Source organism: Anas acuta, chromosome 1, assembly GCF_963932015.1.
Source record: "Anas acuta chromosome 1, bAnaAcu1.1, whole genome shotgun sequence".
In the NCBI taxonomy this organism is placed as follows: domain Eukaryota; kingdom Metazoa; phylum Chordata; class Aves; order Anseriformes; family Anatidae; genus Anas; species Anas acuta.
In genome coordinates, this window is record NC_088979.1 from 66711490 (window position 1) to 66728814 (window position 17325).

The following is a 17325-nucleotide window of genomic DNA, read 5'->3' on the forward strand; positions in this document are numbered from 1 at the left end:
CTCTATAAAGCATTTTTTCATTGTTTTTGGACTGAAGTTGTACACAACTATCATATTTTCATGAACCCAGACTTCTTACAGTGGTCTACTTGGTTCCATTAAAGCAAGCTGTTTGCATACATGTTAGGTAGATAGACAGCTAGATTTAGGGTAAGGTTTTGATTCGGGTTTAGGTTTAGGCTGAGATTTAGGTTTAGGTGTATATGTCGTTTTCTATTGTTCTACTTCAACAAAGCTGAATGAAGACAGAACCTTGTAATTCCCCTTAACAGGATTTTATGCTTTCAGACTCATACAAACAAAATTCTATTGTTAAAAGCAATCGTGGTTTCTTTGTATAGTGAGCTATATATTAGGTGCTCATATAAGCAAAACCAGAGGTTTTAGTGGATTCATTTTTGGACATTTGCTGCTGGATTATTATTAATTTTATTTTATTTTTGTTTGTTTGTTTGTTTATCTGTGCAGCTGGCACAGGGTTTAACAACTTTGGTTGTTGCTTTACCTGCATGTGAAGTCATAAACATCATACAAGTTTATTTTTAACCTGTAGACATGTTAACACACATCTATGTAACATTTAGCTCAGCCTTATCTGGATATTGTGATGATTCTTCTGTAATACTATTTAGTATATAACATGCTACAGTAAGGTCTCCACCTATCCATTTAAAAAATAAAAAATAAAAAAATTAAAGCAAGGCATCTCAAAACATTAATTCTATTTCTAGAGAAAAAACAAACTCAGTGACTGTCCAGTAAAGATCCCAATAAGTGATTTTCTGGGAATACATAAAATCTGATGACTTATACATTGACTTTTTCATTATTTGTTTCACACTGGGGCTGTTGTGTGGTTTCCATAACACAGTAAATCATGATTTAACAAATAAAAAAGATTGTCACCCAAGATCCATTTTAAGCCAAGTGAAACATAATATAATATAAAATTTACATCGTTTTCTTGATTAACCCTGATGAACCTTCAGTCATTATCCATTATAGTAAGAGTAAATTGGAAATGTTGCTTAGTTAATAAAACATGTATAGACATTTTCATGAGTCATAGATTTGATGGTTGCTAACAGCTGACATATTCATAGTGAAATACTGTACTTTGTCTTTCCATGAAAGTACAATACTATATGGATCTGAAATGCTGTGTCCTGCACTTCACACAGGAGGCAGCCAGTGCTGTAGTTTGGAGCCTCTTGGACATCAGATAATTTTGAATGCTGATATGAAATAAAGAACACACAATGTAAACACAGACAAGATTTTATTTTACATTTACATTTAGGTACTGAGTCTCTGCATGACCTTCAGCCATGTTTCATTGGGGCTCTTAACAGTGCCAGAAGGTCTGTAGCTAAACAAATTAAAACTACTGAAGAAGCCTTTATCATCTGTGGAACCCTGTAAAGTTTTGCTCTTTTTGCTACTGTGCCAGGAAGGTTTTCTAACAAACAATCTTGTTACCTCTGTAGTGGCAAGATACTCTTAGATCTGGCCTTAATGTTTCATTACAGTCTTTGCTTTTGCTACTTCATCAAGTTGCACCAGAGTAAATTGTTGATAACAGTTTTCTACTGGTTACAAAGCCCTGAATTATAATTATTATTAATATATATATATAAATTTGTGCTATGTGAAGTATACCTCAGTGTACCTCTCAGTCCTGCAATTAGCTGTGGATAGATGCATCACTGTTCAGAGCCCCATTGAAAGAATATCCTGTCTGAGCTGCCAGAGAAAAATGAGAGCAAGGAGGTTTATTTTTTTAAAAAATACATATATATTTTTAAAAATACCAAGAAGTCATTTTGACAGCTTTTTCAGGAAGCTTGTTTGTTTGTTTATTTAAATTATTGAAACTACTACTGAAAATGTTCAATGTCTGAAGCCCAGTTTTCTGCAAGCATGCCAATAACAAACACTGTGAATAAAGTATTAAACATTTACGGCAAAATATCAGACAGGTTTTAAAAGGACAGATTTTTTCATTACATTTAAAATGTTTAGAACATCCTTAGAAATTATGCATCAACAGGAGTAAATTCAGCTTATTGAAAGATTCAATCTATATACTTTTCTGCACATGCACCAAGACTATATGAATAATATGCTATTGGATAGCTGATTAAAATATATATAATTTTGGACTAAATATGATTGAAAGGAGCTTAAAAAAGAAGTTTCAAGGAAAACCCAAACCACCACCAACAACAAAAAAGCAAACACAGGCTTGGCAGAAGATAACTGGAACAGTTTCCCACGTGTAAGGACTTGTGGGAATGTCATGAAGCTGAGACAGGGAAGGTTCAGGTTGGATATCAGGGAAAGGTTCTTCACGAAGAGGAACAGGCTCCCCAGAGCAGTGGCCATGGCACTGAGCCTGCTGGAGTTCAAGTTGCATTTGGACAATGCTCTCAGACATACAGTCCAATTTTGAGTGTTCCTGTGTAGATCCAGGAGGTGGACTTGATGATTCTTGTGGTTCCCTTCCAACTCGGGATATTTTATGATTCTATGATTCTAAGGATGCCATAGGAAATCATTGCCAATAGGAATCATTGTGGAGAAAAAATAGACGAGTGGGGCATTGTGTCTGACATCTTTGGCATCATTCTCAAGGATGTAATACAAAACTGGATCAGATGAACAGCAAAGTTAGGTAAGGCCTTGTTTAACAGCCCAGGGAATTTAGCAATGTTAAGTTAGGCAGAAAAAGAAGGATTCCTTATCAGTGCCCTCAGCTCTTGTATTTTTTAACAATAATGTAAAAGTACATTAACAAAATCAAATGAAAGAGCTTTACTGTGCTTTGCCTGTTTTGTGATCTTGCTATTTTTTTTCTCTCCTGATGGAAAATTGTGATGGGTGAACAAGATGAATAGTGTCCTCTATCTCATCTGCAGTATCTGTTTCTTGACAACTAAACTCTCCATTTAATTTAAGAGTTTTCAAATGTAATTTAAGAGTTTTCAAATGTAATTTTGGATTGTGGGGAAAAAAAAAAAAAAAAAAAAGCAGCTAATTCCAGGTGCAAGCTTATTAATAGTGGTGAATTTGTAACATATTAATATACTTTCAAACAATACATTGTTAGAACAGTGTACCGAATTTTCCCATAAAAGTTTAGGTCTTAATGTGTGAAATTAAAGGTAATAGTAATGTTCCGCTTCTCACTTGACACACTGTTGTTATTAGATCTCCATGCATTATAGGTAGCTTTGCTAGCAGTTTTAGGGTTATAAAAAAGAGCACAAGAATTTAATAGAAGAAAAAAAAAAAAAAAGAAAAAAAAGAAAAGAAGGAAATAGTAAGGCATTGAGTGTATGATTATCTGTTACTACTGAAAGATGATTTTTTTGATATCTATGTATATTGTGGTTATGGTTTGGTAGATTTTTATAATGCGATGAAGTATTTTTTCCTGAAACTGTACAAAAAATATAAAATCAGAATTATGTCTCAATTCCTCTCATTGGACAAAACTTTGCTGAGGAAACAAAATGTGCGTTTTATCTGTAGCAGAGCAGGAATAGCTGTTCTTGCACCAGCAGATGTTGAACTAAATTGGATTCTTTTTTAATGTTCCTCTGTTGTGATGTTTACTGCTGTGATTCAACAACCTAGATTCCAGTCTCAATTGCCGTCGTAGGTTTTTCTCAATATTTCAACACGTATTTAAAATTCAGTCAGGTTACGTCCAAAGCCCTCACATTTTGAGAGTGCCTCCAAGATAACAACTAAACCCACAATTAGCCTTTTCTTGGCTCTTTCCAGTTGCCCAGCATGGCTCCTCAAAAGACCTGCCTTGGACACTCAGATGCTGATTTTGCAGATTTGGGATATATATGTATATATATATTTGAATATATATTTGTTTGGTGGATGTGATATACTAAACCCTCCAAATGTAGCCTCTGGTTTCCATCTCAGCATTTCCAGGCACATAATTAAAGCAATCTTGCACCTTACAGCCCGCACCTGCCACTGAGCATGTGGCCATCCCAGCACAGCTCCATACAAGCATATTCATGTTTGCACGGCAGTGTTTCATGGTTAATACAAATCATAAACAGGCTGTAAAAGATGAAGCGTCAATGAATCCTAGCTTTAAAATTGCTGGAAGCTAGAAGTTTTAAAACTGATACTGCAAAGTGAAAAATGAAATTTAACCAGGCATTTTGGTGAAGGAAAAATAATTTATTGGATGTAAGATGAAAAGCTGTGAGAGTAAACATCAATCTCATCTTAGACACATGTCATTGATTGATGTTTGCTCTGTGCTGCTGCCTGGAGGTAAACTCTTTGAAATAGCAAAGTAGGTACTTTATCTGTCTGTGGGTAGGAGCACAGTTTGCTAAGTTACTGTTTTTTTGAGACCCTGCTACATCTTTATGTTCAATCAAAGAGAAAACAGTAAATCAGAGTAATTGCTTTACCCTACGGCATTTCTGTTTGTAAATGGGAAAAAATACTGTAAAAATCCTCAAATTAACTTCTGCTGTTTAAGCGAGATAAAAAGTCTAAAAATAAAATAAAATCAGTTGCGACCTAGGAAGGAATTTTATTGATTATGTCACTTGGTCATCAAAGGCAGCCCTTTGTTATAATCGAACCAATACTTCAAGTGTCATTAGGGAAAACATTTACGGCTCAAAATGTAAGGCTGCCATCTCTAAGGGCTCACCGTATCCCATTAGCAATTAGTTCCCAAATAGGCATCATTTATACTTAGCTGAAAATGGAATTGGTACTGAGAAACTGGCAAGCAAAAAAACATGGATGTGAACAGTGGAAGAGAAGACAGACATTAAGTGATGGCACTCCAATGTTGTCAGGCAATTCAGCAAGAAAAATAACTTGAATCGTTGTAATTAAATTGTCAGAATTTGACTGTTTTCTAAAAATGTTTGGGGTTATTGCCCTTACAAGGTCCCAGGTTGGCTAGTCCTTTTGTGTTTTAAAGTATTACAGAGATATGAGAATGATAGCTCTATTAAACTCAGACCCTAATTCCCATTCTGAATTAAGTCTTATAATCACTGTCCTGCATAAGGGCTGAGATGTTTTTATTTTATTTTATTTTATTTTATTTTATTTTATTTTATTTTATTTTATTTTATTTTATTTACTTTTTATTTTGGTGTATGAGTTTTTCCCTGGAGTTACTCTTTTTAGTTACTTTGGCATAAATGTGGTAATTCAGGGGAGAAACAGGCTATTAAATATTTAAGAAAATATCCTCACTTCAGCCTGAAATTTAGTATGTTGAATCATGTGCCAGATTACAATTTGCAGGGAAATGTTGAGAATAATCAGAAAGCCACTTAAAATTATTTTTTTGAAATATTGGCTGCTTTTTTCCATTGTTTTGAAACAGTTCCAACTTTGCACATAATTCAGAAATGACTGTGCTAAAATTTCATTTAAAAGATACATGTGTCCTCACAGAAAACTTGTTCATGGGTCTAGCTTTATCCTTGAAATTGCCGTATTTTTTAGTCACTTGCAGTGTGAATTTTGGGTTTGGATTTCTTTTGCTGTTGCTGTTTTTTGTTTGTTTGTTTGTTTTTTGTTGATTGGTTTTGTGTTTTGTTTTCATTTGGAAGATGATCAGCTTTGCACACACCCTGGGGATAGTTAAACCCTGCACCTGGGGGACTGGAAGTGATATTATTTCCACAGTGATGGGAGGGGCTGATGCCATCTGACGATTTTTCACACGGAGCCTCTTCATCTGGTAATGAGAAAGGAAGGGTCAGTTTGGGCCCAAGTGAGGATGCCTGGGTGTGAGCTGACAACATCTGGGAAAACAGCTCAGCCTTTGCAAGAAGCATTTAGGTCTTCTCACAGGAAGCCCACAGGAACTGGGATTTTGCTAATTTAAGAGATCTTTCCATGTCACTGTGAGTCATCAGCTCTGCTTTTGTTTTTAATAAGTCTAGACTTCAGAAAGTTTTGTATGAAGTACAACGTGTAGCTGCTGGGGCAAAGGAGATCAGACTCCTGGGTCACAAACATCAACTGCAAATAAATAAGCTGCTTCTGCTATATCTATATTACAATATTTATGTTCATAGGGGGGTAGAAAGAGGCTGTGGGGGGTGTTACAAAAAATAAACTGATAGGAGGCAAGGGGAGCACCAGTGATCTTGCCCCCAGTTTACCTACCCAGGTCCTTTACTGTCTCAAAGCTGCCAGGTATTAGAGGATGGTGATCTGGTGGCCAATTGACTGTATCTTTCCTGAATCTCCCTTTGGGGATGCAGTGATTTTGTGGTTTCTGGAAAAATTGAGCAGTATCATTAATGCCCACAATACAACTGTGAAAGTGGGTGATACTTCAGTAAAGGTGCAGTGCTTCAGTTTGTTTAAAGTGACATCTTCTTTGGAGTGCAAAACTTGGGGGTATTCCCTATGGCTGAAGGACAGGAGAACATGTTAGTGTATTATTGTCTCTATCCAGGTAATCATGGATGTTAGACCTTTTTATTCCACTTGTTCCAAATAGTGATGTCTGAGGGAGGGCAAATTGAGTCAGAAAAACAGTGTGCTTTGGAAAAGAAAAAAAAAAAAAAAAAGAATAAGAAGAAAAGAGGGAAAGAGAATCCTCAGCACTTAAAACTTTAGGCTTTTTATACAATTGCTTTCAGCCTAGCCTGAGACTACATAACTCCATGGACTTTGTAAGAGATTAAATCCAGTCCCAGGTATTTCAGGTAAGGTTATTGCTCTGCTCCTAGGCTGTCCCCTGAGCCGTCTGTGTCTATTTCTAATTAAGGACTAAAGGATATAGTTCCTTCGGATGTCAAGCGTAGCGTGAAGAAAACTGTGGGTACTTCTGGCAGTGCTGTGGGGAGGCTGGTGCTGCCACCACCCTCCCAGCACAGGTCAGCTCTTCGGTTCAGGCAGCTCTTGTGGGGAGCCATGACCAAAGAGGAGGTGCCCAGAAAGGGAGCCTTCCCAAAGCCATCACAACAGCTTGGTATTTATTAAATGTTCCTCCTCTGAGAAGTGTGGCAGCCCATTGGCATTCTGATCTGTACAACACCAGAGAGTGAAATTATTGAGGGTGTTCCGGGAGAAGCGGAGAAGGTAGAGCTGCTGTGACTGGGATGATGTGTGCGGGAAGTGCTTTGAGCCCGAGAAACTGGTATTTGGACGTAATTAACTGGTAGATGTTTCCTTTTCAGCATGTCTCTTGGCAGATCTTAGGGCTAGGATGAATCAAAGTGTATTTTTTAAAGCAGCGTGCTAAATTCAGAATAGTGCAATTTTTGTAATATAACATTTAGTCATATATATCTTTTGCATGTATTTGACCCATCACTCATGTTTCAGTTCATGTCCTTTAAGCATGAATTTGAAACAGGCACTGCATTTTAAAAAATAACAATATACCATTTAAAATCTATTTAAATTAATCAATTTGGAGTTTTACCTCTATAAAACAAATATAAATGACACTGGCTTTTGAGAGATGACTAGTTGTATGTTTTTTGGTTACCCTGACTTGCAAAACTGCTTCAACATTTTGGCCCACAGTACCAAAACTCTTAACCTATAAAATGATGCGTGAGTGTGCATATAACATATATATATGTGTGTATATATATATACATACATGTACATATGTACACCACATGCACATGCACAGATGCTCCAATGGGGGAAAAAAAATCTGGAGATATTTTGTGAACTACACAGCTTAGCTATGGAAATGATGAACATAGTGTAAATGGTTAAAAGGTACATGTGCATTTGGGATTGTTTTAAATTACAAATTAAAGGAAAAAAAAAAAAAAGGAAGGAAGAAAACTATTAAAAAGAATCATTTTCCATTAACTGAAGTGTTTGCAATAAAGACAATTGTAGCAGTTGGCAGCATTCTCCTTGAACCAAAATAAATAAATACATTTGGTGACATACGTTCAAGGAAATGTGATTCTGCAACATTCATGCAAATAAGGAGCAGCCTTGCAAATGCTGGAGATTTCGCCATCTGTATTACCAAAGGAATACAACTCTCGTAGTTCTTCCTGACTTACTGCTTATAGATGGCATATTAGGCATTGTCACACTGTTTCTCCATTTGCATAATCATTCTGAATTATTGCAGGTTGTGATTTGTGTGGCCAACAGTGAGTGTCTCATTCAGGAAGGGGTTCAGAAATATGAGGACTTGTATGTCTTCATCAAATAGTTCTTCATCAAATGAAGGGATATTAGAGACTTGTATGTCTTCATCATATAAAGGGATAAAAAGTCCCTCCACTTCAGGAGTATCACACCACAGCATTTTTAAATTTGTGTGAGGCGTAGTGAAGATCGGTGCACTTGTTTACTTCCTAGAAACTAGGTAGGGATCAGTATTATAATTAATCTCAGAGGAGCTGCCCATCTTTATTTGACTGCAGGCTACAATCCAAATGCAAAGCATCTGAAAGAGTCAACAGGGGATGGGGAAAGGCAGCTGAGGATGAAGTTATAACTGGATCCCTGCAAATTCAGAGGGAAAAAAAAAAAAGTAAAAACAAAAACCAACACCTAATAACAGTTATCCCTGGTGGCATAAAGCTTACTTTAAACACAGAGGTGTTTGTTAGAATGTCTCTTATCCCAGCTTAAACAACGGGAGTACAGGGAGATGGCATGCTGTCGTGCCTGAGGACTATTGGTCATGCAGGAGTAAATGACAGCTGCTTGGCCTCCTGGCCTCAGCGGTGTGCACAGTACGTGGTCTCTTATCTGGACCCCTTTGGGATGCCTTTGCTAGTCCCTTCCTCCTGGAGGATGGCGTTTTCCTGCCCCAAACTCCACTCCTATGAATGTCTCCTCATTACACTGTTTTTTAAAGAGGGAGTATTAGTGTGAATAACATGCTCACGAAAAATATAGTATAAAAACAACAGCAACAAAATTACATCAGTATGCGGAAGAAAAAAAAAAAAAGTGGTTGTTAGCTGTCTTCAACTTGCTGTAGTAAAATCCTGTGCTCACAACAAAATTCTGCTCAGTCTTGGGCATTTGCCCTTAGCTGGCTATCAGGAGGGTCACCTGAGAGCCCACCAGGAGCTGGTCTGATCCCACCTCCTAAGCCCTCGTGTGAAACCTAGTCGTTAGGGCAGAAGAAGTCCATGAGGAGTACGCAGCATTTATAAGTAAACATAAGGTTTTGTGTTTGTTTGTTGACTGCTAAGGCATTGTTTCTAAATCCTACTAGTGTCTAACATATCCTATGTATTTTCAGCTCTCTCAAGTCTTGAATTAGAATCAGATAGCTGTTGGCCTTTTTGCAGCCTTGCCTGAGGCACGCTAGGTAACATCACGTGGGTAGCCAATGCAACATATGTTTTGCAAACTGGGAAGTGGTTAGCAAGGCAACATTTTTTTTTTTTTATTAACACATGGTGCACTTACATGACATTAATATATATTTCTTCTTTACAGATTTACAGTGCCAGAAGAAAGGCATTAGCTGAGCTAGGCAAAATAGGCAATTGGCGCGCTCGTTACATTTTACTGAAATAGCATGTAAACCATACTGGATGCCTTGGTTTCCTGTGTGATGGGAATGACAGCATGAAATGTCTAAACCTGTGTTGTTCTGAGGAAATTTAGGGAAAGGTTTCTCTGGTTTATGATGTCATGCATTATACCATAATTTGGGGGGGAGGGAGAGGTTTTTTTGTATGTGTCTGTATTGGAGCCAGACTAATTCATTTCTAAAAATTAATACTGTTGTGTAGTGCAGTGATTTTATTTCCTCTCCAGCTACACTCTACCAGCCATACATACACTATCATGCCAGTATTCATTTATTCGTGCTCTGAAGTTGTGATAGTGTCAAATCCATCAGAAAGAGGAATTGTTTCAGCAGTAGTTTCACGACTTGGCTGATTAACAGAGATCAGAAGAAGCAGCCTAACTGTGGAAACCACTACAGCATGTAGTTTTAACAGCTCTTTAGGGAGCTAGTTAATGAAAGAATCACTACAGAAACACATCCATGTAAAAAAAGGAGCATTCTCATACAACACTCAGAGGATATGTCATAAGTGGAAATATGTTCATAATTTCTATTTACTCATAGCTGTAATTACCATCTGCCTTAAGAGTACTTTCAGTCTTTGTCAAAGTTGCTTAGATATTTCCTTTGTCACATTTCAAACAGAGAAGTTCTGCACAGACTAGATCCTGCCCTGCGATTTCTTTTTTATTCTTCTGTAAGAATTTAATTATCTATTCTCTGTGTGAAGAAAGCATCAGCATTCCCAAAGACCTGAGCCTCCCCAGCCTGCTTGGACTGGCATTCATCTGATTCATGTTCTTGCTTATTTTTGCCATCTGTCTGCAAAACAGAGCTCTTCACTTTTAAACTCACAGTGGTTTATATGTTGCCCGCTAATTTTTAACTCTAAAAAAAATCTATTCCACTTTTTGCTGCAGTGTCTATGAGCCGGATAGAAACGTGCTGCGCAGGAAAGAATGGGAAAGGAGAAATCAGGAGGCCCAGCAGGAGGATGGCACATTTAACACAAGTTACTCCCTCTTCAGTGAACCGTACAAGGTAGATGCTTCCTGTCTGGGTGGCTCTTTATTTATTTATTTATTTTTATTTGACAGTATAAAATCACAGCCTACAGTAAGGCATTGTCCAGGTCTCAGCAACCTCCCACAAGTACCAGCCTCACAAAATTTGCATAGAACATTTATGGTTCATTGAGAATTGGATTTGTCTTATATTAGCTTCTTACAGTGTTCAGCAGCATGAGAATGAAATAAACGAGAAATATCCTAGCAATATTTGAGGTGGCATTAAAACTAGGAGGTGAAGGTGATGGTGCCTTGTTTCTGCAACACTTAGGAGAAAGTAATTGCGTTAGAATTGTGTGTGAAGGACAAGCCATACAGTAAACATTATGCTCTAGCCAAGGTTAATGTGATGAAATATCTTGTTTTGATTTTTTTCCCTATAAGCATTACTAACAACATTTGTCTGCTAGGCATGTTTTGCCCTCAGCAAAGGCAGAAGTAACTCAACTCCTTGTTTTATCCCTTGTGGAAACACTTAATGCGATGAGGCACAACCATCTCTCCCCACCTCGTGTTAGGAGGGCCAAGCAGGATCCTCTGCACTTAACTGCTGTCTCCAGAAGCTTCCAATCAAGTCCTTGTGAAGGGTAGACCAGAGAGCAGCATCCCATGGAGGCTACTTCTCTCCCCTAGATAACCTATGACTTTGCTTGTATGCATCAAAGCTATGTCATGCATTTTCTGTTGTGACCTTCCAGTAATGCCCAAGCTGCTGTTAAATCCACCATGCTGTGAAGCCTTTCCCTTCCATGCTGCTTCACTTGTCCTTGATGCTTTGGGTGCTTTAGTGCCTCTTTCCAAGAATCCCATTTGGGACCTGGCATTTGGGTCCTGCACCTGACTTCAGTGCTTTCGTGTTTCTACCTGTATTTCAGGGTCAGCTTTTAACTTCCTATTCCTTCCAGAGTGTTGCCGTTTCTAGTCCCTAATAGAAAAGAAAGATCTACCACTTTCAAACCATGTCCCTTGACAGAAGACAGCTCTGTCTGCCTTGAAGCTGACTTCCAGCTGCCCAAATTTCAGATTCATTACAAAGACATTTAGAAATCATGGGAAATGTCTTGAACTCCTCCTTACGGCTCCACTTGAAAAAGTCTACCGTGAGACCAATCAAGGACTAATACATGGAAAAATGCCTGAAAAACTAAAGTTAGCTGTCTCTTGGCATTTAGGGAGGGCTCCGCTGCAACAGGGACTAATAATTTTCCATTTGGTAGGTCCAAAATAGACCCCTCAGAAAAAAAGGGCACGTCTTTTTGCTGGGTCCCTGATACAGTTTATTTATTTATTTATTTATTATTTTTTAGTATGATATTTTGCACACCTTGATTACTACCTATGTCCCAGTTACTGACTGCCACAGACATCATGTATCATGGACATATCAGTAGTTTCCGAGTTGTTTATGATGTTTGAAGGCATTTGTGTGCAACCACAGTATAATTCCATCCACTGTAATGGGAATGGACAAAAACTCATTGCATGCTCTAGAAGTAGTGAGGATACTCAGTGGGTACCCCACAAGGAGGTCAGAATAAAGGCTTCATCCATACTTCTCACTTTTAAACACTATGGCTCTATTTTGGACTAGCCTGTAGAAAAGGTGCTGCAGAGATCCATCCTACAGCTGACTTATTCAAGGAAATGCTGAGAAAGGCAAAGCCCAGGATAGCTGTATAAGTTGACCACTGTTCTTCTGGCATGACAGTCACAGCTGCTTGGGAAGGCCAGTCAATCTGACAGTGTTGGACACCAAAACTTCAGCAGTGGGATACTCTGCATGTCATGTCCATACTGACAATGGTACTATTGGGCTGTCTGACATCATCTGAGTATTTCTGAGCTCTCAGTGTGGGGATGCAGAGCTATGCCTTCATCATTTTTATCTTATTGTACAGAGAGACAGAAGAAGAAGTACCCTTTCTGTAAAAGCAAAGCTGAAACCGACTCTTACCTTATTTAAAGACTGTGTACAAGTTTTAGATGTTTCCACAGGGGATGAAGCTACAGCAGACATTCACTGCAAGCTCTGATCAAATTCAGTATTCCTCTGCACAGCTTGAGAAACATGAGCTAAAGCCAGAGGATTTGCCATTCAGAAGGCCATATCTGAAAATCAAAGACAGACTGGAAATCTCTTAAATCTTGTGTCCTCTCTCACCTTGACTTGTCTCACTACTCCTGAAACATCAGATTTTCTGAAAAATCTTGACTCTTTGGGTTGCCCCTTATCCTCTTTATTTCAAAGTATCCATAGCAACCCTCTATGAAGGATTACAGGAAATCCAGTGTCTTTTTACTAGAAATGTCTTTTAAAGGAGGTAAAAAAGTAGGAATTTCATTCTGGATATTTTCTGGACAGAATACTTTGCTTCATTAACCATATCAGTGTAGTTTTTTTATGAAGAAAAAAAAATTCTGATGTCCTTCCATGCAACCATCAGGTTTATTTTTAGAACTGTTGGATCCTGCAAGTCTTCAAATGTATGGATACATCTTACTTAGCAGAACATAGAGCAATGTAAGTTAGAAATGTTTGCACAGAATGCTTTTCCCACTTACTCATTTTGTGATTATGTTTTCCCTATGTGAATGATTAAATAAAGCCAGCAGTATTTCAGAGCAAATAATAGGACAAACTTTAACATCTAAAGCTCATAACAAGTTACCTCAGATCCCATCTGTTTCCTGGGAGAATGTAGGTCAGCTCTTCCAGATGAGCTCAGCTCAGCACAGAATCTCACTTCAGGACGTCCCCAGTTTATCCAGAAGGAATAAACAACACCAACCAGTTGACAGCCCATGCAATGATACAAACGTTCAGTCTGTTTGCTGCTATTGTGGTTATCTGGCATCTATCAATAAGATGCATCTCTGTATGACATACATATCTTATCCATATAGAAGAAAATCTACTAAATTCTCTGGGCTGGTGATAATCTACAGATAATCTGCAATTAGGCTTTTATTTTTTCCTATTCAAAAAACAGCAGTCAGAAAGAATGGACCTTCTCTCAGGGAAGCTGGGCTTCCTGCGGCAAAACTTAGACATAAATTCTCTTACATCCATAGATCGAGAGGCAGCTGGATAGAGAGCTGTCTGACAAGTTGTATCAGGGGCCCTATTCCATTCTGTGGTCCTTGTTGACATACTCCTGAAATTTGAGGAAACCTGAAGCACAGGCTGGCTGAGACAGGCTGGGCACAGACCCAAGGGCAAATCTCCATCCCTTGAGGAAAGATGCAAATGCATCTCTCTGCAAGGTATCTACACAAGTTAGAGGATCCACAGGAAATGCAGAAGGGATCCACTAGGTAAAGAAAACTTCTTTGTGCTTTCAAGAAAATAATTCTGCTGGTCAAGGAGATGCCTAAGTGTAGAAACCATTTGATTGACCCCAGGAGACACATATATATGTGTCCAACCATCTTCAAGATCAATCAACCTAGCTCCATATAGCCATGAATCTGTCCTCCAAGCAGCCCAGGATCTCCATGCTGGTCGTTTTTTAAAGCTGGTCTTTTTTTATTTTTTTTTTCCTCAGTATCAGCCAAGCACTCCCACATAGATGCCTTCTGTGCCTCTTAATCTGCCCACGTTTTCTACCCCAGTTAAGGTTGTGAACTAGACAACTCATTGCATCTGCAGCACTTTCTTTTTAGAAGTACATGATGCTTCCTGCTTTTGAAGCCTCTTTAGTAATAACCTTTTATCTGGGACTCCAATGTGGTTTCAAAGAAAGTGAAGAAACATCCCCTTCTTAAGCCACGTGCTGTCTGTGAATTAATGGTTCATATTTCTTTGTGTAGCAGGTTACTGTCCTTGTGACAACTGCGGAGAGAACATCGGGCTATAGAAGCTGATCCATCTTACAGCAAGTTTGCAAAGCAATGTTTCAGATGCAACATTACTGAGCTTTTCCCTTCCCACTTCCCTTCAACATATATTATTGAGGTATATTCAGCTCTGTTAGACAGTATTGTTACATGCATATCAGAAAGCTAGCCATATATTTTCAGTAGTTGCAAGGTACTCTCCCTGAAACTTGAGGGAACAAGTTGCAAGCAAAACAAGACTGTTTCTACTGTCGACATTTACAAGACATTTTTGCTTGGACTTAGTTTCTTTTTAGAAAACCCTTTAAAGAAGATTTTGAACAAACGGAGTTTCAGTCCTTTTCCCTTACAGTTTTTCTGAATTATTCAATTTTATTGGAAGTCTTAAAAAAATAATAAAACACTTTCACATTTCCAGAGTGACTGGTATTGCCACTATGTCCTTCATGTTTTTATATAACTTTAAGGGGGTATTCTTCTCTCCCTTTACCCTCTTCTTTCTCCAAGAAACTGATTCCCTCTTAAAGCAAGATCCATCTCAAGATCCTCTTGGCCTTCTGAAGCCAATGGGTGTTTCCCCATCCAGATTCCATGTCTGGAAGAGAGAAAGGAGAACACCACCAGCTCATTAATATCTTCCTCTGAAAATGTAAAGCAAAGAACATCACACAGCTGATTCTTGGCAGGGTTCAGAAAATTTTTCACTGCAGAAAAGCTAATGATACACACTTTTGCTTGCAGAGGCTTTTTAAAGAAATATTTTTCAACCCTTCTCAGTATTTTTCTTTCACTTGTTATATTTCTTTGTGGAGTTTCTGCCTCTTTAGTCAGGAAGAAAATGGGTGATTTCAAAAACAACGATTTATCTTAAAGCAGAGAAATGTTGGCTATGTCCCTTCTACAACCACTGAGCATTGTGAAGAATCTGGGGGATTCTGTTTTTTTTTGTTTGTTTGTTTGTTTTTCTTCAAAGAGGCAAGTGCCTTGGAGTAAGCATCTCAGCAAAGTACTTTCAAAGAAGGGATGTAATGATCTATAGTTTTCCCATCATGCCGTGACCTGTCTTCAAGTCACCTCACAGTGTTTGGCTGGCTTAGACTGGGGAGTTCATTCAACAATTACACTGGGCCTTGTGAGGCTTCCCAGTTGCAATGTGGAAACTTAAGCAGGCAGAGAAGGAAATCAAGAATGCAATATTTTCATTCATGGCTGAAGGAGAGCCTGCACCGGGCTATAGGAAAAGTTTTATCATGGTCAGATTTAATCCAAACCATTCTGTGGAGTTGCAATAATAAATTTTCTAGTTTCCAGGTAATATATTTTAACTACAGCATGATGCCAGTGATAGATTTCTTTTTTTATATACTCTAAGGCCCTTTATAGCTTTTCCAGTTCAGGGTAGATTTAAGATGTTGACAAGTGTCTTCAGAGACAATAAGGATTTTCGATTTCATCCCTCAACGCTGCTGCTGAATAAGGCAGTGCTACTTCAGTAAGGATTTCAGCAGAAGCAAGCAGGGAATTTTGTTTGTCTTACATTGACTGTTGCGGAACTCTCTCTTTTTGTTTTGCAGACCAACAAGGGGGATGAGCTATCAAATCGCATCCAGAATACCCTGGGCAACTATGATGAAATGAAAGACTTGTTAACTGACCGATCAAACCAGAGCCACCTTGTTGGGGTTCCCAAACCTGGGGTTCCTCAGGCATCTCTCCCCAAGCCCGATGAACATCTTATTGCAGACTCAAGACCACCACCTCTTCCCTCTATTTCCAGCACTTCTTCTTCCACACCAGCAGCTCTACCCACGCAGCAGAGCAAAAGCACCACAATGGGTTGGCAGAAGGCTGGGCACAATGCCACTTCAGAGGGCCAGCAGAGAGCCAGCAAACATGGGCACCACTCGCTGGAGTCACACAAGGGCGACTACAAACTGGCGAACCAAAAATCCAGTCTGGAGAAACTAAAACGCTATGCATCTAGTCCCACTTCCTCCTCCTCCTCCTCCAGCGCTGCTCAGCAAAGCTCACTGAGGGCCACACTAGGTGACAACGCCAACAGAGTGCCACAGCCTGCGAAGCTAAGTTGTAACACAGAAGGAGGAGCTCAAGCGCAAGAGAGGCCCTCAAAGCATGGCAGCGGGCACTGTGTCCAAAACTTCCCATCGTCTCTTGCTTCAAAACCCAGTCTGGTTCAGCAGAAACCAACAGCCTATGTAAGGCCAATGGATGGTCAAGATCAGGCCCCTGATGAGTCTCCAAAGCTGAAGTTACCAGCAGAGACAACCAAGTCATACAGGGGAGTGCCTTCTAACAAGCCTGATTCGGCCAGGACCAAGTCAAAGATAGCAAAGTTCAGCATTCCTAAGCAAGAAGAGGTATGTGTTTTGGTGCTTTTTATGACATCCCATCTTGAATAGGTGGATGAATGGAAGCTTAGAACCGCAAGCTGCATCTGTCTCTTCACACATTTTTAAAGTCTTAGTTTGCATGTTTAAATTTTCTCTTACTCTTCTGACATTGACGTACTATATTGCAAATAGCAGCCTCACAGTAATGTAAAGATATCTCAAAAACAAAATGCTCACTGTCTTTAGGATTGTAACACCTCCTACGGTGGCACTTTCTAATAGTACACATTCACTGACTTCTTTTTTCTGAATGTCCATATATAAAGTCTGGATATTTTTAATATTTCTTTTTGCTAGGCTTGTGTGTTACGTTGAACTGTTCATATTTAGTTGACTTTTTTTCTCTTTGGCAAAGATTAAATGAAGTGGTTGTGATAAGAAATAGTTTTGCTATCCTCAGTGACATCAAAGTAGTTTTACAATCTAAATAAACTACATAACAATATGAGATCTACAGAATAGATGAAAA

At 38.7% G+C, this 17325-nt stretch overlaps 1 protein-coding gene across 5 annotated transcripts in view; it reads left to right on the forward strand.

Annotated features, from left to right (window-relative positions):
- Positions 1 to 17325, forward strand: part of AFF3 (ALF transcription elongation factor 3) — a 335479-nt gene that overhangs the window by 38130 nt on the left and 280024 nt on the right. For all 5 annotated transcript variants that reach the window (XR_011096123.1, XM_068680733.1, XM_068680740.1 and 2 more), the window contains exons 2-3: positions 10462 to 10582; positions 16020 to 16823. Coding sequence is in view for 4 of the 5 variants with exons in the window: in XM_068680733.1 (XP_068536834.1) it covers positions 10462 to 10582; positions 16020 to 16823 (925 nt within the window). In the remaining variant the exon portion in view is untranslated. The remainder of the gene's footprint in view (positions 1 to 10461; positions 10583 to 16019; positions 16824 to 17325) is intronic.